At 39.5% G+C, this 27,131-nt stretch overlaps 1 protein-coding gene across 8 annotated transcripts in view; it reads left to right on the top strand.

The window, feature by feature from the left end:
- The window catches only part of LOC147685095 (uncharacterized), a 402,851-nt gene that overhangs the window by 93,155 nt on the left and 282,565 nt on the right, over positions 1–27,131 (top strand). For all 8 annotated transcript variants that reach the window (XM_086940983.1, XM_086940981.1, XM_086940979.1 and 5 more), the window contains one exon: positions 5,053–5,106. In XM_086940983.1, the coding sequence (XP_086797109.1) occupies positions 5,053–5,106 (54 nt within the window). The remainder of the gene's footprint in view (positions 1–5,052; positions 5,107–27,131) is intronic.

Raw genomic sequence — 27,131 nt, 5'->3', positions numbered from 1 at the left:
TCCTTAAGCACAACCTTCTCCTTGAGACAACTTTACTGAGGGCTGCAGTATGATGATTCTCTTCAGTAGACTTTATGATTGGAGGAAATTAACGATAAATACCACTAAGATCTACACAGGGGTATGTGGGAAAAAGTCTCAGAGAAGTCTAAGCTTTTTTGTTAAAGGTTCGCAATTACGAGTGGTTAATACTTTTAACTATCTAGGAATATCATTCACCGGCAAAGGTTCTTAGGTCAATCTTATATAAGGTGCCAGACTAAAAATGAGTAGGGTCTGTGATGGTATTTTTAGACTCTCATAAGCTCCATAGTCGCCCATCGGAGAAACTATTAAAATATATCAAGCTAAAGCTCTGTCTGCCGCTGTGTTCGGAGGAGGCATTTGGGGTTATGTGAAGAGTGGCTCCTTACAGACAGAGGAAAATGTTGTTCTAAAACGTCTGTTGAGCACCCCCACCTCGGTTTCAATATATACTACTTATAAAGAGCTTAATTACCTAGAGGATCTACTCCTACTTAAAACCATTTTGCTTTGGCGATCAATTTTGGTTAAGCTCGAAACGTGCTATACAAGATCTATTATTATGGATTGCCTTACTCTTCATGGTACTTTTTACATTCCTTTTGCTCTCCCATACTAGTGTTATCCTAAAGAAGCTCTGTGGTCCACTCATGGTGGATTTGCCTGATAGTGTGTTGGCCCTGCTAAAAGTGAGTTAAAAGCTCTTTTCGTAGGATCCACATGTGAAAATAGGGAAATTACTGAAGGGGGGAAATCTATGGTTTGTTTATATATGTCACTTTCATCTGGTGAAGGTTTTCAACCTTACTTTTCTGTGGTCACACACCCTCAGCACTGATTTGTTTTAAATAGGCTGCGGCTGGGAATAGTGCATTTTTTATTTGCCTTCCCAGCAATGAAACAACGATCCAGTGAGGTTATCCCTTGCACATTTGATGGTATTTTTAACCAAAGCACTAAGCAGTTTTTAGGTCGAGCATTTGAGTCCTCTTGTATATACTTTAGTATATACTTATATGTGTATGTGCTCTGGAGATCAGCCCTAGGACTTGTCTGCTTCTGCTTAGGGACTTTTTTTTCTATTCAACTGCCTCTATTTAACTGTCTTCATAGAAAACGACCAGCAGAGGTCAGTGAAATACCAAAATTGCTTTCTGCTGAGAGACTTTATTTTTTTTAATTTTTCTGGCAACTGCTTCTATTTAACTTTCTTGATAGAAAACGACCAGCAGAGGTCAATAAAATACCAGAATAACTTTAGCATTTTCTATATTCCAGTCCATAGAAATTGTCTTCCACAAGCACCAGAAAACACTAATATTTTTTTTAAATCTTGTATTTTCAGTGATATGACCACCGAAGGCCCTGGTTTTATATTAAAAACAGAGCTCTGGACAAAACCATTTCCAGCTGAAAGGCAATATTTCTCTCCATGTGTTCCCATGCCTGGTGTCAATTATTAAAGCAAACAATGGTCCTTAGAAAGAGAATAAAGGAAAAAATGAAATATAGGCCTAAATAGGTACTATATATGTTTTCAGTGTCCAGCCGGACAAAGAATTTTAATATGCAGTATATTTATAATAGCGAGTAATACACAAAGGAAGAATCATATACAACGGGAAGCAATCCTGCACCCGACACATAGGACAAAAGTCAAACAAACAGTACATAAAACGGTTTTCAGGCAAAATTGGAGCTAAGGCAGCTTGTACTGGTCAAATAATAAAGCAAGCTGTCACAAAATAGTGACCACATTATATATACTCAATGGACCATAGTGGTACTATTTCAATTGTCGACGACGTTTCGATCCCAAGCTCTAGTATCTTACGGGATCATCATCAGGACTGAGAATTACATTTGGCTGTTATAGAACACAATGCCTGTTAGTTTACGAGTGGGGGAAAAAAGGGAGAAGGGGTAAAAAACAAAACAGCGATATATCAGGTCTTTGGTAGCTAACAACATTTATAAGTGAGTAACAACATTTGGTCCATATCAGCACCTGTGAAAATACCACGATTGAGCCAAATTATTCAGAGGCGACCGGTGAGAAAACATAATAAACAGGGCAATTGCATATGAAGTTAGGTCCGCTTTTGTAGTTAAATGACCGCAGTGATTACAATGATTGGCGATCGGGGTTGGAGTGTGGAGCAGAAGGGGTAAAGCGAGTTAAAAAGAATTATCCGGGGAATTCTGGTTTGGCAGCTTTTTACAATCCTAGGCAAAGTTATTGTAGTTGGACAAATAGACTACGATAATACTGCTGGTAAAAATAAAGATGCATACAATAAAATAGAAGGAAAATAGGGGACAGAAAAAAGTTTGGTCATGACCGTGGCATGCGATGGTTGGTTGTCCAGTGCAGTCGGGTCAAGCGTTAAAGTGCAAAACACGATAGTGATGTGATCAGCATAATTCCTTACTTAATGAAAACCAAGCTAGGCATGCAGTGGATTCATGCCGGATAGTGAGATAATACACGGTGAGCTTACCGCACTGGCGTCCTTCAAGGCATATGGCGAGGAAGGTCAATGCAGCTGTGCTTCTCCTTAGACAAGGGGACCAACGGTGGTGTCCACACTACGACGGAGGGAAGGGGGGAATTAGTGAGAATAAAAGGGGCTTGCTTAATCGGTAATAGAGGGTTTTGTGCCGGGACAATGCATAGGTGTGGGCGATGACTGTGAATTGCGTCTGTCGGGGCAGACGGTTCAGGGATTTTTCAGGGGAATGGCTAACGCTGCCTCGAAGGTTAACAGAGTTTGACAGCGGCAGGGGACTTGACAGTAGCTAGTGAGATACAAACAAATGAAAGGACCTGTGATGATCAGCTGGGATCATAGGATTGTGCGGGTGGGGTGCGCAACCGGTTGGTGCAAGCACCTTTCTTACCTTGATAGCAGGGCGGCAACAGTCTGCCTAACGTTCCAAGGCACGATGGCTGTAACAAGGATGCTGCCGCGCGGTTCCATTTTATAATTGGAACAAAGGGCGACGCTATCTTGGAATGGTGTCGGAAATGAAAGTGGAGGAAGGACTACTTCCCACGGAGCTCGAGAGGTGATGATATGGACCAAATGTTGCTTTATTTCCCTTTTATTTTTCTGCCCCAATACTGATCCTTTGACTTGTCAAACTTACTCGCCCACATTCCTTGGCCCACATACACTTTCTGCCTAACACTCCTTTTCCCCATCCCTCCCTTTCACCCTTCTGGCCCCTCTCCCTCCTCCTACACATCCCTCCCATGCAAATAAAAGTACTTGGCTGAACTGACATGCACTCCCTCTGGCTCACACTCACCTTCAATGCTGCCGGAGCAGACGGGCAGCAGGGCCAGCAGCCCCCAGATGCAGCAGTGCAGGGTGCCGTGCAGTGCCATGCCGCTTAATGCAGTGTCATGTTCCTCATTCTTTTTTCTCACTCACTTACCCTCATTTCCCTTTTTGCAGCCTCAGTCTCCCTTTTCATTCACATGCTACCCATTCTCTTATCTACCTTTGTCCTCCTGCACTTCCCACCTTTTCCCTGATTCAGTTCTCTGACACCCTTGCACACCTTCTCTCCAAACCCAAAACATTTCTCTCCTTCCCCTCACACGTACCTTTCTTCTATATTCTATACTGTTTCCCTTTCACATTTCCATTGTTCCCTTACTAAAAGGACCACTCACATCTTTTCTAAGGCAGATAAAAGTTGCCAGCATTAAAAGGACAAAAAAACAAAAGACATTATTTATTGTTAATACTTTTTTAATATATTCGTTCAGTTGTACATAATGCTTCCTTGGTCATATATAAGGTAACAAAAATGCTTCTGACACTTCTTTGTTATAACTTTTTAGTATGCTTCTTACTTCTGTACAGCACAGCTTAAAGCCATAGGCAAAGTCAATATCTCTGGCTAAACCCTTATAAGGTCCCAAAGGTGAGCCCTATTGGCTATGCCAATGCTTGTTAATTGTTTTGACTTCATCACGCATGGATTCCCACATTTTCTTTGCTTTTCATGTTGCTTTTCATGTTTTTGTTTCTAAAGATTCTTACAGCTGAAAGGAATATGCGTGTAAACTGATCTGATCTAACCCAAGATTGGTACAATTCAAATGAATGGTTTTGTGCTGTAAGTTTCAAGAGCTGAGTAGGTTGGTTTTCTCTATGAATTTTTCCAGGAAAGGTTTCTCTCTTATTTGTCTATAGTTAATGAGACTGACAGTTCCAGTAATAAGGTGTTTTAGAAGAGGGCAAACATAGCCTACTTTAAGGGCACCAGGAAAGAAGCAAGTGCAGCCTGTTCTTTGAGTAGGGAGGGAGGTAAAGAGTCAGAGGAGAAGGATGAGGGCTTTGAATTTGAAGTTGATATTTTCATATTAGATTGTGATATGGGGTGAAAGCAAACCATGTTGTTGAAGGTATTTTCACCTGTAGGGAATGGCATTAGAGTGCTGGTTGGAGAGAAAGTCAATCAGTACCCTGCTTAATTGCACGTTTTTTTTAACTGTGCCACCCCGGCTAGGATTGATGGTGGAAGGAGGATTGTTGGACCCTTAAAAAAATAAAAATCGACGGGTCATGAATAATTTTGTACAGCTCTCTTGGTCTATTCATATCATTCTGACATTTGGAACAGAACAATTAGGAATTTGACTAAAAGGCCCTTTTTCCTTCTCTGGGGTTGAGAGTTTGAAGAGAGATGAGAGAGATGAGGATGTCCTCCTTTTCCTCTCCTGGGAACTTTTGAAGTTTTTCTGATTGCTCCAACCTTAGTTGAACCAACTGATTGCCTTCATTGGGTTCTTTTTACTTAATTTTTACCGAAGCACCTTATTAAATAGCCTGGATATATTGTATTTGTTGAGATGTGATAGCTCACTAGGGACATTGGAATGGGGTTTCAGAATTGACAGATTGTTTTCTGTTAAAATCATGCACAGTTTCTTGGAATCATAAAAATCAGCGCCAGATACTACCATTTAATTAATGTTTTTTTCAAAGGTAACAATTGTTGTTCTTTTTATAGGACTCTAAACCTTCCATTGAAAAGGTTCAGCCCAGCTTTGAACACCACCTTCAGGTAATAACAAAGAGTGAGACAGAACTGCGATGTAATGTGTGTATCAGTCACTGAGTATAAATGGATCCAAATCCTGAGTGAGGGAGCTGCTTAAAAGATGAAAATATACTGTCTAAACCAACCTTAATGAAATCAATTGAACATCCTCAGACCACTAAATAAAACAACGCTATATCTTAGAATATTAGAACCTGTCATAGAGAAAAAATGTTTACTTGAGGAGCAGATAACTAACATTGGTGAAATATTGTCTTTTGAAATTCATCGGTGGAAATAATACTAGGAAGAAAAATATTTTCAGGTAAACACTCTGCATCCTTATTTCTTTTTTAGACCAGTTACAGTAATAACCTTGCCCTTATTTAAGCCCTGGCACACAGCGTGCCACACCTCAGGGAGAAAGAGTTAGTAGCTTGTCACCCCCTACAAAGCCCCAAGGTCACTGCGCTCGGACGACGAACATCTAGCCGTCGTCCCTAAATTTAAGAAGGCTCGTACCGGCGGCCGCCGCTTCTCGGTCAAAGCCTCGCTAGGGTGGAACGCATTGCCTCGCCACTTGCGACTGGAACCCTCCCACGCCATCTTCCGAAAAAAACTTAAGACTTTCTTATTCCCTAAATAGTCGCCCGGTCCCCCCCCCCCCTCCTCTTGGATATCGCATTGCCATAGCGCGGGGATGCCTCCGGGTCACCAGGCGCTTTACAAATTTATAAATAAATAAATAAATAAATAGCGTCTTACCAGCCTGGGTACTCGCCAATGACTTGATAGGGTCTTTCACAGGCGGGAAGCCTCCTGCTCCTTCCCCTTCAATTGTCAACGAGTACGCGTTGACAATTGAAGGGGAAGGAGCAGGAGGCTTCCAACCTGCGGAAGACCCATTTCAAGGAGTGTGTGTATATATATTACCTACTGGCGGTCGCCAGTAGGTAGTTATAGTTAGGATTGTTTTCCATAGGAAATCCTCAACATTCTATTTGGAATAACTTTGGCCCTGGTGGATGAGTCTTTGCGAATTTCTCAAAGAAGATGGCTAGGTCCGCTGCGCTCCTTCCCTGAAAGTTTGGGGGGGATTGGTCAAGTGGGGGCTGAGATATAAGGGGGGTCCCAAAACGTGTTTTCTCCATGTTATTTTCCATAGGACCTTTAGACTCGGCTACAGTTCGAACGGGTGAATGAATTTATAAGAAATTTGCCAAAACTGTAGAGTCTTGTTCGCAGATTACGGTTTTTTTGGAATGGTGTAAATCCGTTCAGTAGTTGTTGAGAAAATAAAGTTAAAGCCAATTATATATCTATAGGCACGCACACGTGCGCGCACCCAAGCGGCTGCGCGTGAGCGGATTTTTTTTTGGCTGCGTGACGTCTGTTAACGTTCGATTCGAAGGAAATCAGGAAGTTTTGTCCGCCATTTTGTCACTGCGAGTAAATATATTGTTCATTTCAAAGCGTTGAAACATGGAAAGGGGAGAAGGTAGAGATTGTCTTGCTGCGTAGCTTTTCTCGGGGTGTGCAGTAAGGCCCTTAAACGCAAAAAGATATAATTTTTCCCCGAAAAAAAATACGGGGTGCGCGCACCCGGTCGCGCACACCTATTTACAAGAGTGTGAAATTGGAGGTAAATCAGAAGTTTGAGTGCTTAGATATAAGGTGGCTCTGAAAAGAGCCCTTGTGTTAATTGAGTGTTTTCTGCATTTATAAGTAAGTACCGATGCAGAGTCTGATGTTGCAGAGGAAGATTCTGTTTCCCTCATTCGTGAAATGAACACCGTCTCTCCTATAGACGTCTTGCATGTGGTATCGCAAGTTGTTGTGGTAAATAGAACCCATGCTATAATCTCTAAAGAACGCAGAAACAGATTTATTTACATGTCTCCTTGCTTTCTCAAATTGTGCACAATGGTGATTGGACCAATTCCATTTCTGTCTTTGGCATATATTGGAATATACCAAGGCAGATCGAGGAAAAAGTGTCATCAATTGTCGAAAGGTGTCTTTTAGAAGCATTTCCAGACCTACCCCAGTGATTGTGCCTAGATCGTTCCCACCACAGTGCACAATTATAAGGTCTGGTTCTGGGAGATGCATAAAAGTTTTCACCAATGGAATCAATTGGTGACATTTCAATCCTCTTTTGGAAATCCATGTTATGTGTACATTTGGTAAGCTGAGGTTGCAAATTCGTCTGCTTACTGCATATTTTTCACTCCAGTGAATATAACTGTGTCCTATTAGCCAGACCTTCATTTTCAAGGGATTTGTAGTTGTCCTCCGATCGGTTCTGGAAGTGGAATGGTAGTTAGAAGTTGAAATTCTAAATAAAGAAAAAGGAAGAGGCTGGGTGTGGTTTAAAAAATAAAAATGATTGGTTGATTGTAACAAGTGGAGATTGAACAGGTTAATGTTTATGTTAAACGAAAAGCACTATTGGGTGTGAAAAAACAAGACATGTAACAGAGTTGTGGATTGGCAGGTGTTTCTGGAGGGAAAACAGTCTTCTTAGTTTGCTGTAGAACGTTGAGACATGAACTTTTGACCTGTGCCTTCAGCAAGGGGCAGAATGAGGTGTAACCATGGAAACAGCCGGAGATGGCAGTTGGTGATGGGTTCACTCTTTGGTGCCTCTGCATCTGAGTCTGTTCTCTGGTGGCAGGCGGAGAACTGTTTGTTATTGTGGAGATGAAAGGGTGATAAGGAGAGAAATACGACATAGCGTCTGGCCTGTAGAAGCGTGGGAGCAGTGATTAACTCTGAGTGAAGCGGAACTGTGTCGGTGCTTAGTAACAGTAAAAAAAAAAGTTAACAGTGGTATAACTGTCTTTACGGTGCGCGACCTACTAAGAAAGAGTTCACGGGCCGTAATTGGCTTGGAGATTCTAGTATCAGTAAGTGAGTTCAAGAAAAGAAAACATTCAGGACTTTATTTATGAAGGCCTTGCGCCACCGGTGCGTTACTTTTTCCCATTTTAAAAAATGAGGCCCCGGCGGCGGAAGGTCTTCATAAATAAGGTCTTCAGTGTCTACAGTTAAGGTTATGTGGAACCCATGAATAGTTTTTCAAAATGAAATCATTTCAGTTGAGATTATGGATTAAAAGAGAAACCGTGAATATTTGAAATGTTTATTTAGAAATGTACTGTTTTAAAGGCAAATCATTATGTAATATGAGTACAGAAATTGCAATAAACACAGTAATTGGTATTGTCAGTAGTACATGGAATACAAACGCTATAGTTGAAGAAAAATGAATATAGTTGGAAAAAAACACTGTACACTCTTATAAGGAAGTATATTATATTTTAATAAATGGAAGAAGGTCTCTGGCCTTTCAGTTTAGGAACGATATATGAAAATGCAAGTGGTTATACATCATTACTTTATGAATCAGCTGTCAAATAACACGAAATCATAATGTCCATTGTTAGTAAAGCAAATAGGTCTGTTCTTCAAAAGAAAATATGGAAAAGAACGTGAAGAATATAGAAAACCAAAAGGAAATGAGGACGTCAATGGCTTGTATGAGAGTTATTGAAGCATTGTTTAGGCAAAATAGGTAGCTTCTGCTTGTAACAGGAAATCAGTTTTATCATTTGAAAGTATGTCAGCTATCCAATGGAAAAGAGTAAAGCAGTACTGATAATCTGTTATAATCGGAGCCTCTTTTACCATCAGAGTGCAGGTCGGTGGGTTTTCGATGTAGCTCGCTGTTAGGAAAGAGTTAACCGTCCATTGTGTAGGCAAAGTATGCAGCAAGTGCCTCTAACATGAAATCATTGTTATCATCTGAAAACATGTCAGCCATCCAATTGAGAAGATCAAAGGAGCATTCATGATCTGTCATTATTGGAGCGTCTTTTACCATCATTGGGCAGCTCAGTGGGTTTTCGATGTAGCTCTTTGTTAGGAAATCTTGGCCGCTGCGAATATATTCCAATGACCCAGAACTCCTTGTATCGCTGCAAAGGCCATAAACCCTCCGTTGTAACAAAGCTGTTCATGATCAAGTAACGGATTCATGAGGTGATTGTAATTCGGTTCAGGAGGTACCAAATTGCAGAGACATAAATCCAGGGCCCACGTGAAATCACAGCTCAGGCAATGAAATACAGGCTGCACACAGGTGAAATACGAATATCGAAATGATAATCGATATGAAGTATTCAAAGTTGAGAGTGGTAAGGTGCCGTAGTACAGAAGCATTCTCTGTTGAAATAGTTCTAAGTGGCCCGGCTCGTTTGCGAAGGCAGGAGGGACATCCATTTTGAATTTCCCAAGATGGTAAAGGAAACGGCGCAGCACCGCTGGTTGTATAGCAACTCCACAGAATTAGAGAATAGGTCGCCGGCTATGCAGTGGAGAGAAGCAGAATGACTTGATACATTTTGTAGGAGTCTAGTCACTTATATATTGCTTAGTGGTTATTAAAAAAGTAGCTTTTTTTGAACTGGAGGATGCGTTAAAAATTAAGGGAGTAATTTGAGGGAGTTGTAAAGCAAGGTCAATTTTTTTTAGATCAATGCTGTTTTCTGTGAATGTTAGCTTAGTGAAAGATATGTGTGTGAGCAGATGCAACGTTCAGTTTTAAATGTGACAATGGCGGTCTTGTTCATGTCTTCCGATTCAAGGTCGGTATTCGCTGCCAAATACAAAGATTAAGAAACGCATGCGTGGGGTACATAGTGTGCATTCTTAAAGGAAAGCAAATGAAGGGTTATTTTTACCGCGTTAGCATTGTCGTTTAAAAAGTTATAGTGATTTCTATTATATGTGAAGAAAGTGTTACTGATGAAGACTGAAAATAAATCCTTATAAATGATACGGACTGGTGTATTTTAGAAAAGGTGTGTAACAGTACATGAATTGTGGAAAAAAAATAATGTAATTGAAAGTGTATGGTTTGAAAATGAAAAGTAGAGGTTTATAGTTCATGTTTTGAAAGCAGTTCTAGAGGGTCAGATGAAAGTGTATGGTTTGAAAATGAAAAGTAGAGGTTTATAGTTCACGTTTTGAAAGCAGTTCTAGAGGGTCAGATGCATGATAGATTTATAAAAAATAGAACATGTTTTTAAATAGTATTTTGGAAAAAATATGTGCCTTTATGTACTATTTACATTATCTGCCTGTTGCGTATTCTTTGAGTTTTAGTAATCCTGTGTCTTATAAGTTTTCTAGGGGCGGTTTGAGGCTCATGGTGGGTTTAGGCAGGGAGAGTAGGTTGGGGGTTTGTAATAGGGGGTTCGGCTGGGGTGGAGTGCGGAGTTTAGTGAAAAGTGAGGGGGGCGGGGAGTTACGGTGTTTGGTAATGGAGCAGAGTCAGAGGACGCCACATTTGTGTTATGGGGTGCCACGGAAATATGTAATTATTCTCAGAGGTTTATTATATTAAGGATATATATCAGCATGGTGGCTCTTGTCGTTTTGTGGTTCTGTGTATGTTTATAATGCTGGCCCTGTAGTTTTTGTTTACGGACCTTATTACGACACACAGGGGAGCTACGTTGCACAGTTGGAGATCAGAGACTTAGGATATAAAACTTTATAATTGTAAGGACTGTAAGCGATAGAAATCGCCCGTTCTCGGTGTAAAAAATATCACCGCTATTGGTGGTATTTTCTACGGTGTTAGTACTCGAAGGAGAATAGTAACATATATGTGAAATACAATTATGTAATAGGCTCAGCATTTCACATTATCTTGGAAAACAAAAGTTGCTTTTACATAGCAATAAGTCTCTTATAATTAAGGGACGGAATGTATGTAGTGCTATTTAGTACTCTGCTATGTGATTGATGTCGAATATTTCATAAGAGGAGGCTTTAAAAGTTTTACGATAAACTGGTTTTCTAGGGAAGTGGGTGGAGTGTTCCGTGTAAATTGCAGAATAGAAACTAGTAAGAACCAATTGGAAGTGTTGTTTTAAAGTCACATGACTGCACATGCGTGTCTCGACGCCTGTACGCGATAGGTGGGTGCGCGCACCCGGTCGCGCACTATACGAAAGCGGCGAGAAAATATCAGTTAATATGCTCTTGAAGCTTGTTTTGGTGGAAAGAGTTAGTTCTGAAAAGAACTTTTTTTTTTTTTTTTTTGGAAACAAGTGTTTTGATGCTTTTGATTTCTTAAAGTTGCTACGACATTTTTCAGTATGTCATACTATCCAAATAAAGTGAAGAAATTTAACTTTTCTTGGAGCATTTATGACTCTCAATTATTTGTTTAATTAGAGTAAAGCTTTGCTCTCCGTATACAAGAAGTTCTCCACATTTCGTGCATTTCATGTGCACGTTCGCCAGATATGGTCTCAAGTCCATCTCAGCACTCGATGGAGATACAGGTCGTCCACCGGAAGATGTGTTGATTACTTCTGATGGTAATAGCGTGGCCTCCGTTTTTCTTGTCAAAGGTGGTCGCTCATTTTCATCAGATTCGGAAGATGAATGCGGAACGGTAGCCATTGTACCGAAGTCTTCGGGAAGATGTTCGACGTTGTTGTCTCTTGAGAGTAGAAAAGAAAGTGATGGAAGTGGGTTGAGTGCTGCGTGTAAATTCCAGAATAGAAACTACCAAGAACCAATTAGAAGTGTTGTTTAGAAGTCACATGACTTCACATGCAAGTGTCAGGTCCTGTACGCGATAGGAGGGTGCGCGCACCCGGTCTCGCACTAAAATAAAGCGGCGAAAAAATATCTTATAATATGCTCTTGGAGCACGTTTTGGTAGAAAGAGTTAGTTCTGAAAAGAACTTTTTTTTTTTTTTTTTTTTTTTTGGGAAAGAAGTGTTATGATGCTTTCGATTTCTTAAAGTTGCTACTACATTTTTCAGTATGTAATAGTTTGAAAATGAAGTGAAGAAATGTATCTTTTCTTGGGGCATTTGTGACTGTCAATTTTGAGTTTAATAAGAACGAGGCTCTGCTCTCCATACAAAAGAATTTCTCCACACTTGTTGCATTTCATATGCACCTTCGCAAGATATGGTCTCAAGTCCATCTCAGCACTCGATGGAGATACAGGTCGTCCACCAGAAGATGTGCTGGCCACCTCTGATGGTAATAGCGTGGCCAGGGCTCTTGTCGATGCTTTTGCATAATGCTCAGGATGCCTTTGTTTAACATGCCGCTGCATGGTGTGTATAGAAAAGGAATATTTTTTATTTGGATTTCCCCTTGAGAGCTCCGAATTGCATATCGTGCAGGTTACTTTTGGCGCATTCACTTTCTTTTGATCTTCAGGATAAGTGAAAAATTGCCAAATGAAAGATTCCTTTTTTCTTCTTAACGGTGGTCGCTCATTTCCTTCAGATTCGGAAGATGAATGCGGTAGGGCAGCCATTTCAGCAAAGTGTTCCGGAAGATGCTCGACGTTGTTGTCTCTTGAGAGTAGAAAAGATTGTGAGGAAAGTGGGTGGAGTGCTTCGTGTAAATTCCAGAACAGAAACTACTAATAACCAATTGGAAGTTTTGTTTTCAAGTCACATGACTTTACATGCGCTTCTCAGGACGTGTAGGCGGTGACACTATCTAGTTACGAACGTGATTACATACTTAGGAACTAGCATTCAAAAAAACTATGAAATTCACTGAAAAAACCATAGGTTTTACACACGTTATAGTTAGGAAGTAGCATTTGAAAAACCTATGAAATTCACTGAAAAAACCATAGGTTTGACACCAGTTATAGTTAGCTGGAAATTTTACTGACATAAAACCAATGAAATTCCACGTTATAGTTAGTTGGACTCACTATAACTTGCGCGTGTAATGCACTGCTGATGACATTACATATTACATCACTCATGACATGGTCAGTGACATCACTTATGACACCATCCAGTGAATGTGTGTCTTTCTAAAAAATAAATATGTTTTATATATGTATATGTAAAGGTCGAGGGAAGAATAAATGTTTAAATTATTGTCTTAATGAATGTTTTTTTCAAAAAGAAATGATTGGATAACTGGCTTATTAAGTGCACCTTAGTGAATACATATATTAGCGAGTAATGTTTAAATATTTAAATATATGTATCAGTGTTTCACTTTGTGAATAACTGGCTGCATGGATTGATGAGTACCTACATGTGTAGGTATTTGGGTTCTTAGATGTTTTTTTAGTATCAGTATGAGTGTTTCTATGGTTTTATGGGGGTATTACTAATCACATAGATGCATGAATGACTAACTCTCTCTTTGTATGTGTTTAGAAGACACCATATGTGCAGGACTGTATGGGTGGTTGAGTGTGTATAGTTTTATATGCAAATAAATGGATGTTCAATAGTTTATTTGCATGTGTGAGTATGTGTGTGAGTAACTTTTGGATGATTGTCGGTGTGTAACAGGATGTATAGGTGTATCACTACATATGATGAGTGAGTATATGTATGAGTGACTATATAGAACTGTTGGTGAATGAGAGAATGTGTATATAGATGGTGGAATTACTGAATTGGTTGTTGTAACTGGTATGGGTATCTCCATTTTTTTGAAAATGTTAATTTCTATTTTCCAATATGTGTTTTAAGGGTTACATTACACTTAAAGGAGGTCTGTCATCAGTGATGTCATAAGTGATGTCACTGACCATGTCATGAGTGATGTAATATGTAATGTCATCAGCAGTGCATTACACGCGCAAGTTATAGTGAGTCCAACTAACTATAACGTGGAATTTCATTGGTTTTATGTCAGTAAAATTTCCAGCTAACTATAACTGGTGTCAAACCTATGGTTTTTTCAGTGAATTTCATAGGTTTTTCAAATGCTACTTCCTAACTATAACGTGTGTAAAACCTATGGTTTTTTCAGTGAATATATATATATATATATATATATATATATATATATATATATATATATATATATATATATATATATCTTTCTTTGGAGAACGGAAACCCATACAGTTACTAAAGAAGACACAACATTTGGCAATACAATAATTCCAGGAGAAATTAGTCACTGAGGAAATAAACAATTTATATATTGAAAGGAGAACATAAGAACAAACAAGTTTCTAGGACAGATCTTTAAGACTTCAACATTAACACAAAAGTGAAAGCTCGTAAATGGTTTTAATGATGATTGTATGAACCAGACTATGCTGTACTAATGTTTTAAGAAGCCTTGAGAAAGCCCAGGTCTAATTGACCCCTATGGGCGAAACACGTGTCACTGATGCAGCTTTAGCAATGTGCTGTTAGGAATACTCTGAAAAACAAGGATGTTATACCTGTATTGAACTGCACAAAATATTCACAAAAGAAGTGTAAAAAAAGAACAATAAAAAACAGCTCTTCAAAAAGGAACGGAGATCTCCTCGTGCCTATTTAATTACAAACAAGAAGGAGGGGGATACACTCACAACCATTTCCTACAGTAGCAATTCTGAGGCTGAAAAGGTCCAGTGCCTCGAGTGAACCCTCCTTAAACCTACTTATCTCTATAGCTATATTGGGCAATATCATCCGGGACTGGAATTCCTGGACCTTAAAAATCTGGGATTGGATATGCCTTCAAGCATGGGGGTGTCTGCTGTGATGTGCCAGGATATCTCCTAACCCGACTGGGTTGGTATCAACAACAACCTCTGTATGAAGCTTTGGATTAATATAGGCCATTTCAGTAGCAGTTTCAAGGGCTTGTTTGATTTTCTTAAAACTTCTCTCACATTTTTGTGACCAATTCGTTAACTCTCGTAAGGGAACACTTATGGTACCAAAGTCTCATATGTATCTTGAGCATTAACTAGTCATGCCAAGAAATAAATAGTCTTAGAAACATCTTTTGGGGATCAGCATTTGACAGGGCTTGTACTTTGACATGATGTGGTGTCATACACACATCTGAAAAAAAAGGCTAAATTTGTTTACCCATGTCTTTTGGAACTCCCTGTTTGCATTCAACATCAAGCCTGCATAAGTCAGTAAACAACATACTTGGGTGAGAGCTTTATCATGCTCCTTCTGTGTAGATCCAAAAATCAATGTCATCGCTATGATTGAATGCATTGACAACTGGGTGGATGACACATCAAATGGCTTCTTGGAAAAGTTCTGCTGCTGATGACACACCAAAATTGAGTCTCTTAATTCAAAACAGACTGACATGTGCAGAAAATGGTTGTAATATATGTGCAATCTTCTACTAGTTTCAACTGATGATAACCTTTATTTAAACCAAGGCAAGAGAACACCTTTGCACCATTCAATTGTGTTATCATGTCAGCAATTAATGGACCTGGATGGTGTTCTCGTTCAATTACCTTGTTTGCTGGGTGCATTTCAACGCATATTCATACAGCTCCTTCAGTGTCCTTTTTGGGCACTACCACTATATGAGAAACCCATGGCATCGGACAAGTTGAACTGTCAATAATGTCATGCTTGAGTAACGATCCAAGTTCTTTTTCAACAGCTATTTGTAAATGAAAAGCAACTCGTCCATGTCTCTAAGCAACAGGATGGACATCATCGTTAATATGTAACTTTACTTTAATAGTCTTCAGCTTTCCCAAACCATGAAACAATGAAGGAAATCGAATTACTATTTCATGGTGAACATTTATATTGTAATTCACAGAAATACATCCCATATCAGCATCAATAATTAAACTGAGCAGACAGGCACTTGCTGCTGTACCTAGAAGCACATGAATGGGTGCTTGCACCTTCATTTTCATGTGTTCAATGTCGTTACAAACGAACCTTGAATTTTTCGATGCAGCCCAGGTAGACACTTTCGTTTTCAATGGCGTAAGTTGAGGATATAAAGATAATTATTGTATTTCTCTTCAGGTATTATGTTTATTGATGCTCCACTGTCGATGAAGAAAGGTATCGAGCACTCATTTATTCTTAATTGTAATTTTTGGGCAATGTTTACATGACTTTGGTGCTTTGGAATGTTGACTTTCCTTTGACTGACTTTTTTTCTCACATGCAGCCAGTGTGACATGGGCACGCTTCTCTGAACATCGACATGGCGCAACTGTCTTCCTCACATTCACTTAATATTGAGGCAGACAAACTGTTTGACAATGATTTTGATGACGATCAACTCCGTTTAGTGTTGATTTTTCTCAATTGATGTTGCCGCTTGGCCTTGTGCGGGTGCGTCGGTTGTTGCCTCTGGAATGTTCTGTCAGCCATTTTGTCTTTGCGCCTTGACGCACTTACTTTGTCCTTCACATTACAAACCATCACAAAATGGTTCTCTTTGCTACAGCCTTTACGTATATGTCCAATGGCTGAAAATTTACCTGCGTGTGGAACTGAAAATCAACTTCTATAACATAACTTCTCTTTACTTGTAGACATCGCCTTGTGTCCTTCAGTTGTTTGCTTTGGACTTTTATACTCATTTCTGATTCACTCTTGGCACTTCTGGACTCCATGTCAGCAACTTGCCTTTCACCAAGCTCCTTAGCTCTGGCAGACATCAACAATAATTTTGTACTAAGAGTTTCTCTCAGCATTCATCGTCTGAATGAATCTGACAAGCATCCGACCGCATAGCTTCCTCATCATTAAATTAATTGAACTTACTGTGTGTGATGAGTGTATGGAGTCTCTCCACAAATGTATCAATAGTTTCACCAACATTTTGGCATTCTTAATTGAAAATGTATCTTTCGTAATCAACGTTTGGTACTGGATCAAATTTGAGATTCTCTGTTTCTTCAGTCTGAAAAAATTTAACTTCTTTGACTGTTCGCAACATTTTCTTTATGACTTCTTTCTCACCATCACCAGCAAGATTTTTGAGATCCTTGGTAATCTGTTATCAGCCTCTTCAAGTGCATCAATTAATTCAACAAATGTTTCTATCCACATAGTCAATATTTAGCTTTTTGGCGATATCGAAAGGTGGGGGTGGTTTCAGGAATGGAGGAGTAGTGTAGACCAGTGTGGAACATTCTGACACCTCAGGTAGATCCCTGTAACTTGGTATCTGCAACTCATCTATAAGACCATGCAACATGCTGGTCTCTGACTCTTCTTTAAGGAGAGCTGGAAACACGACTTATTGACAGCCATCTTAAAAATTTCACTATTCTGAGAGTTTATCTTGGCTCCCTATTTTCACAAGACCTGTGAAGTTTCTCTGAGCCCCACTAGGCAACTCTTGTGCACAAACTGCTTCAGGTATGGATGACTCCTTAAGCACAACCTTCTCCTTGAGACAACTTTACTGAGGGCTGCAGTATGATGATTCTCTTCAGTAGACTTTATGATTGGAGGAAATTAACGATAAATACCACTAAGATCTACACAGGGGTATGTGGGAAAAAGTCTCAGAGAAGTCTAAGCTTTTTTGTTAAAGGTTCGCAATTACGAGTGGTTAATACTTTTAACTATCTAGGAATATCATTCACCGGCAAAGGTTCTTAGGTCAATCTTATATAAGGTGCCAGACTAAAAATGAGTAGGGTCTGTGATGGTATTTTTAGACTCTCATAAGCTCCATAGTCGCCCATCGGAGAAACTATTAAAATATATCAAGCTAAAGCTCTGTCTGCCGCTGTGTTCGGAGGAGGCATTTGGGGTTATGTGAAGAGTGGCTCCTTACAGACAGAGGAAAATGTTGTTCTAAAACGTCTGTTGAGCACCCCCACCTCGGTTTCAATATATACTACTTATAAAGAGCTTAATTACCTAGAGGATCTACTCCTACTTAAAACCATTTTGCTTTGGCGATCAATTTTGGTTAAGCTCGAAACGTGCTATACAAGATCTATTATTATGGATTGCCTTACTCTTCATGGTACTTTTTACATTCCTTTTGCTCTCCCATACTAGTGTTATCCTAAAGAAGCTCTGTGGTCCACTCATGGTGGATTTGCCTGATAGTGTGTTGGCCCTGCTAAAAGTGAGTTAAAAGCTCTTTTCGTAGGATCCACATGTGAAAATAGGGAAATTACTGAAGGGGGGAAATCTATGGTTTGTTTATATATGTCACTTTCATCTGGTGAAGGTTTTCAACCTTACTTTTCTGTGGTCACACACCCTCAGCACTGATTTGTTTTAAATAGGCTGCGGCTGGGAATAGTGCATTTTTTATTTGCCTTCCCAGCAATGAAACAACGATCCAGTGAGGTTATCCCTTGCACATTTGATGGTATTTTTAACCAAAGCACTAAGCAGTTTTTAGGTCGAGCATTTGAGTCCTCTTGTATATACTTTAGTATATACTTATATGTGTATGTGCTCTGGAGATCAGCCCTAGGACTTGTCTGCTTCTGCTTAGGGACTTTTTTTTCTATTCAACTGCCTCTATTTAACTGTCTTCATAGAAAACGACCAGCAGAGGTCAGTGAAATACCAAAATTGCTTTCTGCTGAGAGACTTTATTTTTTTTAATTTTTCTGGCAACTGCTTCTATTTAACTTTCTTGATAGAAAACGACCAGCAGAGGTCAATAAAATACCAGAATAACTTTAGCATTTTCTATATTCCAGTCCATAGAAATTGTCTTCCACAAGCACCAGAAAACACTAATATTTTTTTTAAATCTTGTATTTTCAGTGATATGACCACCGAAGGCCCTGGTTTTATATTAAAAACAGAGCTCTGGACAAAACCATTTCCAGCTGAAAGGCAATATTTCTCTCCATGTGTTCCCATACCTGGTGTCAATTATTAAAGCAAACAATGGTCCTTAGAAAGAGAATAAAGGAAAAAATGAAATATAGGCCTAAATAGGTACTATATATGTTTTCAGTGTCCAGCCGGACAAAGAATTTTAATATGCAGTATATTTATAATAGCGAGTAATACACAAAGGAAGAATCATATACAACGGGAAGCAATCCTGCACCCGACACATAGGACAAAAGTCAAACAAACAGTACATAAAACGGTTTTCAGGCAAAATTGGAGCTAAGGCAGCTTGTACTGGTCAAATAATAAAGCAAGCTGTCACAAAATAGTGACCACATTATATATACTCAATGGACCATAGTGGTACTATTTCAATTGTCGACGACGTTTCGATCCCAAGCTCTAGTATCTTACGGGATCATCATCAGGACTGAGAATTACATTTGGCTGTTATAGAACACAATGCCTGTTAGTTTACGAGTGGGGGAAAAAAGGGAGAAGGGGTAAAAAACAAAACAGCGATATATCAGGTCTTTGGTAGCTAACAACATTTATAAGTGAGTAACAACATTTGGTCCATATCAGCACCTGTGAAAATACCACGATTGAGCCAAATTATTCAGAGGCGACCGGTGAGAAAACATAATAAACAGGGCAATTGCATATGAAGTTAGGTCCGCTTTTGTAGTTAAATGACCGCAGTGATTACAATGATTGGCGATCGGGGTTGGAGTGTGGAGCAGAAGGGGTAAAGCGAGTTAAAAAGAATTATCCGGGGAATTCTGGTTTGGCAGCTTTTTACAATCCTAGGCAAAGTTATTGTAGTTGGACAAATAGACTACGATAATACTGCTGGTAAAAATAAAGATGCATACAATAAAATAGAAGGAAAATAGGGGACAGAAAAAAGTTTGGTCATGACCGTGGCATGCGATGGTTGGTTGTCCAGTGCAGTCGGGTCAAGCGTTAAAGTGCAAAACACGATAGTGATGTGATCAGCATAATTCCTTACTTAATGAAAACCAAGCTAGGCATGCAGTGGATTCATGCCGGATAGTGAGATAATACACGGTGAGCTTACCGCACTGGCGTCCTTCAAGGCATATGGCGAGGAAGGTCAATGCAGCTGTGCTTCTCCTTAGACAAGGGGACCAACGGTGGTGTCCACACTACGACGGAGGGAAGGGGGGAATTAGTGAGAATAAAAGGGGCTTGCTTAATCGGTAATAGAGGGTTTTGTGCCGGGACAATGCATAGGTGTGGGCGATGACTGTGAATTGCGTCTGTCCGGGCAGACGGTTCAGGGATTTTTCAGGGGAATGGCTAACGCTGCCTCGAAGGTTAACAGAGTTTGACAGCGGCAGGGGACTTGACAGTAGCTAGTGAGATACAAACAAATGAAAGGACCTGTGATGATCAGCTGGGATCATAGGATTGTGCGGGTGGGGTGCGCAACCGGTTGGTGCAAGCACCTTTCTTACCTTGATAGCAGGGCGGCAACAGTCTGCCTAACGTTCCAAGGCACGATGGCTGTAACAAGGATGCTGCCGCGCGGTTCCATTTTATAATTGGAACAAAGGGCGACGCTATCTTGGAATGGTGTCGGAAATGAAAGTGGAGGAAGGACTACTTCCCACGGAGCTCGAGAGGTGATGATATGGACCAAATGTTGTTACTCACTTATAAATGTTGTTAGCTACCAAAGACCTGACATATCGTTGTTCTGTTTTTTCCCCCCTTCTCCCTTTCTATTTCCCGAAACGTCGTCGACAATTGAAAATAGTACCACTATGTTCCATTGTGTATATATAATGTGGTAACTATTTTGTGCCAGCTTGCTTTAGTTTTTGACCAGTACAAGCTGCCTTAGCTCCAATTTTGCCTGAAAACTGTTTTATGTACTGTTTGTTTGACTTTGGTCCTATGTGTCGGGTGCAGGATTGCGTCCCGTTGTATATGATTCTTCCTTTGTGTATTACTCGCTATTCTAAATATACTGCATATTAAAATTCTTTGTCCGGCTGGACACTGAAAAAATATATAGTACCTATTTAGGCCTGTATTTTATTTTTTCCTTTATTCTCTTTTTAAGGACCATTGTTTGCTTTAATAATTGACTCATCGGGTTCCCTTGTTTTTTGTAAAAAACCATAGCGCAATCTCTGGATAGCAAGGGTCTTTCCCTTATCGCCTCTCCTACGGAGAGGACCTTCCTAGCACCATTTTCTCACTATTTCATTTAACCCTCCATTACTCACACCTTAAGTATGTCAGCTCATGCACCACTTATTCAGACGACTATATTAAGAGAATATGTTCAGGGCCCTCCCTACTCTCTGAGACCCCAGAAGTTCCCACCCTCACTCACTCTACCCTCCCAGAACAACTTAACTTGAAAAACTGAAGAAAAAACAGGTCAGACTACAACTTATGATCTTGATGCTTACAGACTATCTGAAAGCAGAAGTAATTCCCGCTGGACTACAAGTCAGAAATATCCCTGGCATTTTTACTGACAACCCTAAGTATATTACAAACTTTAGTTATATCAGCATCACCTGCTCACAACATTGGCTTGTGCTAGGTATAGATATTGCCACAGAGACCCTGAAATCACTAGAAATCGAGATTACTGACATTCAAAAGCAGATAGAAGACTCTAACAATATCACAGAGAGCAAGAAATGAATTGAACAGGTTGATAAAACCATCGCTGATTTCCATAGATTGGAACAGAACAAAAAATCCAATAAGGTCAAGAAAGACATTAAGGCATACAACATAGAGAATACGTACCCGTATGTGCAAAAGGATTTTTACATTAATAGATCCTACTCCAACCCTCAGAAGACTTGACCGTGGGGCCGGTTCAATAGGCGTCAGAACCTTGTGGGTTTTTCCGACACCTCTGCAGACTCCTCGGACTCATCGGATCCCAGTGAAGGCCAAAGTACCTCTAAAAGAGGAGGCGCCCAAGGTGGCAATAATTGTTTAGGTAGGGGCGAAGTAGATACACCGCAACGAGGCAGAGTGAAGAAAACACAGCGCTGATACAATCCCCCAGGGGAGCACCGAACACGCAACAACTTTTACCAATGGTAGAACCCCCTAACACCACAATGACATCTACTGAAGTCATCCCTATCTTCAATCTATCCAGACACAAACTGGCAGATACTGAACTTTCGCTTGTGAAGAAAGGGATATCGTTTGTTCCCACAATCCCACCAAACTTCCTAGAATTACAAACAGAACTGCTCAAATTCTGTAGACGGATCCGTCTACAAGCATTCTTTCAACTCAACCCCACACCTACCAAAGCCACCAATACTCCCTTCAGGCCCCCATCAACTTTTTCCCCCACGTCAGGCATGATTCCTGCAGAGATTCTCACTTTTGAGAAGTTAGTACTTAAGGAATTGTCCACCTTGGAAAAAACTAGACGCTTCATTCCCTACAACATTTCATTAGAAGAAAAGCAAGCGATTAAATCACTTAAAGACAATGAGTTAGTGATCATCTAAAGCACAGATAAGGGAGGTGGCACAGTGCTACAAGATAAGGACACCTATATGGCAGAAATCGTACGCCAACTTGGCAATACCGAACACAACCAAAGATTGCCATCTAATCCTACTAAAGAGATACAGGGCTTGATCCTTAAGCTCGCATATATTTAACAAGGACCCCCTGAGTTCACGGAAATAAGGTTCCTAGACCAGGGAAAAAGTAAACAATTGATATGTAACAATCTAGGCAACCAAGAAGAAATAAATCAATATAGAAAATAATACTTGGAAGGGAACTGAGCTACAACATTAATTTTAGTTAAAAAATTCCACAGTTTATTAAAAATTGACAAAAAACATACAATATCACATCTCAAGGTTAATATGCACAATAAAGAAATATATATAGTTTGCACGTTGAAAAATTAAACACCATACACAAATCAAATAACATATGAAAGTGCATGTAAAGTTAAAAAGAAAGAGAGTGGCAAGATATTTCTCTACGCGCGTTTCGGCGAACCAGCGCCTTCTTCTGGAGCAGCCACGAAAATTTCTAAAAAGTAAATTTGCATAAAAGGAAAAATTACACACAGTAAATGAAAAATTAAAAAACAGTTTACAGATTTTAACAGTAGCCTCAAGTTGAACCTTCCTATTTACAATAGTTATAATATTTTGACATATCAACATTTTTGATTTCATTTCCTTGCGATACTAACTTTGTACAGGATTAAAGGGCATATGACAGAATAATAACAGATACGGGGATCTCTTGGTGGGTCGGGGCAACAAATATTTTTACGGAGCAATGTAATTCTCTACAGACCTTTAACAAGTACACAGATAGTCTGATTTACCTTTATATTGTGATTCTAACTATAGCATACACTTACATAAGATGATGTTATGTAGATGTATCGGGTATACTTTATTTTCTTTGTTTCTATGATTGGTGGTTCCAACCGTCAGAATACAGGAGCTTTAAAAAGAATTTATAGTAGAAAGTTACTAGATACCGTTCTAAATTTCTTAAGATGGTAATATGCATCTAATAATTATAAGGCACTGACATGATATGGAGAAATAGTATGTGCAACACAATAAGAGAGTCTTAGTATGAGTCAGAAGTTAGTGTCCTATTTCCTGGAGGTAGCACTGTAAATCACAAAGGATAGAGATACTATTATGTATAAGTCAATGCTTAGTGTCTCATTATCAAGGCATTTAAATTGATGTTTTATACCTAGTTCACAAGGTGTCCTGGATAGACTCCCAAGTTCAGTCTTTGGTGATTAGTGCTTTCAGATCATAATTCTTTGGTTTTCTGTTTCCTGGGAACAGAAATAACGATTTTAAAATTTGGAGTTTAGGAATTCCTTACAGTCATGTAGATAAAAAGTGATTCACAGATACTACAGTTGATATGATTATCTGATTCTGGTCAGAGCAGAAATAGGTTATAATAATCACAGTCAGATCATGAATATAGGTCGATCACGGACCTATCTTTTTACTTAAACGTATATGGAATTTACGTTATTCTTACATTTTAATGAATAAAGTCAGTGAATTACCTGAATAGATAACGGGGTTTAGTTTGATCCCGCCGACCGGAACCTATAGGTCACTTGGGCCAAGGGTGGGCTTAGTAACTCAGCGCTATGATAACGCAATCCTCCTGATATGGGGATCTTGTTGGAGGTAATCTCCTGTGCATTAAGGTGAAATGTTTAGAATTTTAGTGATGAAAAAAAGGGGGGGGCGGAACCTAATATGATAGCATTTCAGTGCAAAAAAAAAAAAAAAGGGGAAGCAGGTTTAATTACCTTGATGGTTTACCTCCAATGGAGTTGATAGAGTGAAGATTAAAATATCTCCCTGTCTGAAAAATAGAAAGGGGCGAGTGGTATAAGTAGGTAGTATGCCAAGGGTGGGAATATCACGCTAAGTAATAAGGTGCTCTTACCCAATATAGATCAACAGGGCTCTCGATTTCCGGCGGCGGGACACGGGGTTTCTGTAGTCGTGCGACGATGGATAGTGCCTGGGTGTGCCGAAAGTCGCGTTTTTATAATGCCTTCAATGGGCCGATGGATGTGTTTCAGGTGTGCTCCATGTAGAGAGAAAGAAAGAACGGACTCTCTCTTGTAGCACGATAGAAAGAGGACTATATCCCCAATGGAGGCCGGATAAAGATATTCCCTGTACTACCTGCTAGTGCGCTCCAAGTAGAGAGGGAGAACGGACTCTCTTGCAGCACGATAGAAAGAGGACTATATCCTCGAAGGAAGCCGGGTGAAGATACTTCCAGTACTTCCTGCTAGTGCGCGAACATTGCCATGGATTAACAGCGCGTCAAAGTATAAAAATTAAAGAAGAAAGGGACTCGCTATTAATGGAAATAGAAAGGGGACTATAACCCCTCATGTACTAATATTTTGAGAGGAGAGGAATTTACTCATAATGGACACAAAACAATTGCAAAAGAAATGTGGAACTGTAGATCCTCGAATTTGATCTATTTCATACAATGCCCCTGTCTCCTGGGGTATATAGGAGAAACCTCCCGTATGATACAGACACGCCTTAATGAACATCGCTCCGCGATTAGAACTAAGAAACTTGCTGTCCCAATGGTAAAACACTTCCTTGAAAAGGGGCACAGTGCTGAAGACTTTACATGGAGAGTCTTGGAAAAAATTCACACCTCAGATACTAATGGCGGATTAGCCATCAGAAAGAAAAGGGAGGTGTTTTGGATCTTTGTTTTCAACACCTTTCGTCAGGGAATGAACAACGAAATACCATGGGAACATGCCATATGCTAAGTCACCTTCAGTCCTTTATAGTCCTACTAACCTTCTGTGAATATTGTTAATGTAAATTATCTGCCCCGTATACCAGCTATCTCTGTCACTCAAAACTCCAAGGTTACATAAATTAAACATTTAAGCGCTAACCTTCTGTGATTATTCCCAATATAAATTACTTGCCCTGCATATTAGCTATCTTTTTCAGTTAAATCTTCAAGGATACATAAATTGAATATTAGAAAATGAGAAAATAGTCCCCTTTCTATTTCCATTAATAGCGAGTCCCTTTCTTCTTTAATTTTTATACTTTGACGCGCTGTTAATCCATGGTAATGTTCCCGCACTAGCAGGAAGCACTGGAAGTATCTTCACCCGGCTTCCTTCGAGGATATAGTCCTCTTTCTATCGCGCTGCAAGAGAGTCCGTTCTCCCTCTCTACTTGGAGCGCACTAGCAGGTAGTACAGGGAATATCTTTATCTGGCCTCCATTGGGGAAATAGTCCTCTTTCTATCGTGCTACAAGAGAGAGTCCATTCTTTCTTTCTCTCTACATGGAGCACACCTGAAACACATCGGCCCATTGAAGGCATTATAAAAACGCGACTTTCCGCACACCCAGGCACTATCCATCGTCGCACGACTACAGAAACCCCGTGTCCCGCCGCTGGAAATCGAGAGCCCTGTTAATCTATATTGGGTAAGAGCACCTTATTACTTAGCGTGATATTCCCACCCTTGGCATACTACCTACTTATACCACTCGCCCCTTTCTATTTTTCAGACAGGGAGTTATTTTAATCTTCACTCTATCAACTCCATTGGAGGTAAACCATCAAGGTAATTAAACCTACTTCCCCTTTTTTTTTTTGCACTGAAATGCTATCATATTAGGTTCCGCCCCCCCTTTTTTTCATCACTAAAATTCTAAACATTTCACCTTAATGCACAGGAGATTACCTCCAACAAGATCCCCATATCAGGAGGATTGCGTTATCATAGCGCTGAGTTTCTAAGCCCACCCTTGGCCCAAGTGACCTATAGGTTCCGGTCGGCGGGATCAAACTAAACCCCGTTATCTATTCAGGTAATTCACTGACTTTATTCATTAAAATGTAAGAACAACGTAAATTCCATATACGTTTAAGTAAAAAGATAGGTCCGTGATCGACCTATATTCATGATCTGACTGTGATTATTATAACCTATTTCTGCTCTGACCAGAATCAGATAATCATATCAACTGTAGTATCTGTGAATCACTTTTTATCTACATGACTGTAAGGAATTCCTAAACTCCAAATTTTAAAATCGTTATTTCTGTTCCCAGGAAACAGAAAACCAAAGAATTATGATCTAAAAGCACTAATCAGCAAAGACTGAACTTGGGAGTCTATCCAGGACACCTTGTGAACTAGGTATAAAACATCAATTTAAATGCCTTGATAATGAGACACTAAGCATTGACTTATAAATAATAGTATCTCTATCCTTTGTGATTTACAGTGCTACCTCCAGGAAATAGGACACTAACTTCTGACTTATACTAAGACTCTGTTATTGGGTTGCACATACTATTTCTCCACATCATGTAAGTGCCTTATAATTATTAGATGCATATTACCATCTTAAGAAATTTAGAACGGTATCTAGTAACTTTCTACTATAAATTCTTTTTAAAGCTCCTGTATTCTGACGGTTGGAACCACCAATCATAGAAACAAAGAAAATAAAGTATACCCTATACATCTACATAACATCATCTTATGTAAGTGTATGCTATAGTTAGAATCACAATATAAAGGTAAATCAGACTATCTGGGTACTTGTTAAAGGTCTGTAGAGAATTACATTGCTCCGTAAAAATATTTGTTGCCCCGACCCACCAAGAGATCCCCGTATCTGTTATTATTCTGTCATATGCCCTTTAATCCTGTACAAAGTTAGTATCGCAAGGAAATGAAATCAAAAATGTTGATATGTCAAAATATTATAACTATTGTAAATAGGAAGGTTCAACTTGAGGCTACTGTTAAAATCTGTAAACTGTTTTTTAATTTTTCATTTACTATGTGTAATTTTTCCTTTTATGCAAATTTACT

Source organism: Lissotriton vulgaris, chromosome 10 (genome assembly GCF_964263255.1).
Source record: "Lissotriton vulgaris chromosome 10, aLisVul1.2, whole genome shotgun sequence".
Taxonomy (NCBI): domain Eukaryota; kingdom Metazoa; phylum Chordata; class Amphibia; order Caudata; family Salamandridae; genus Lissotriton; species Lissotriton vulgaris.
The sequence above is the reverse complement of the archived record's forward strand: the minus strand, read 5'-3'. Positions and strand labels throughout refer to the sequence as shown.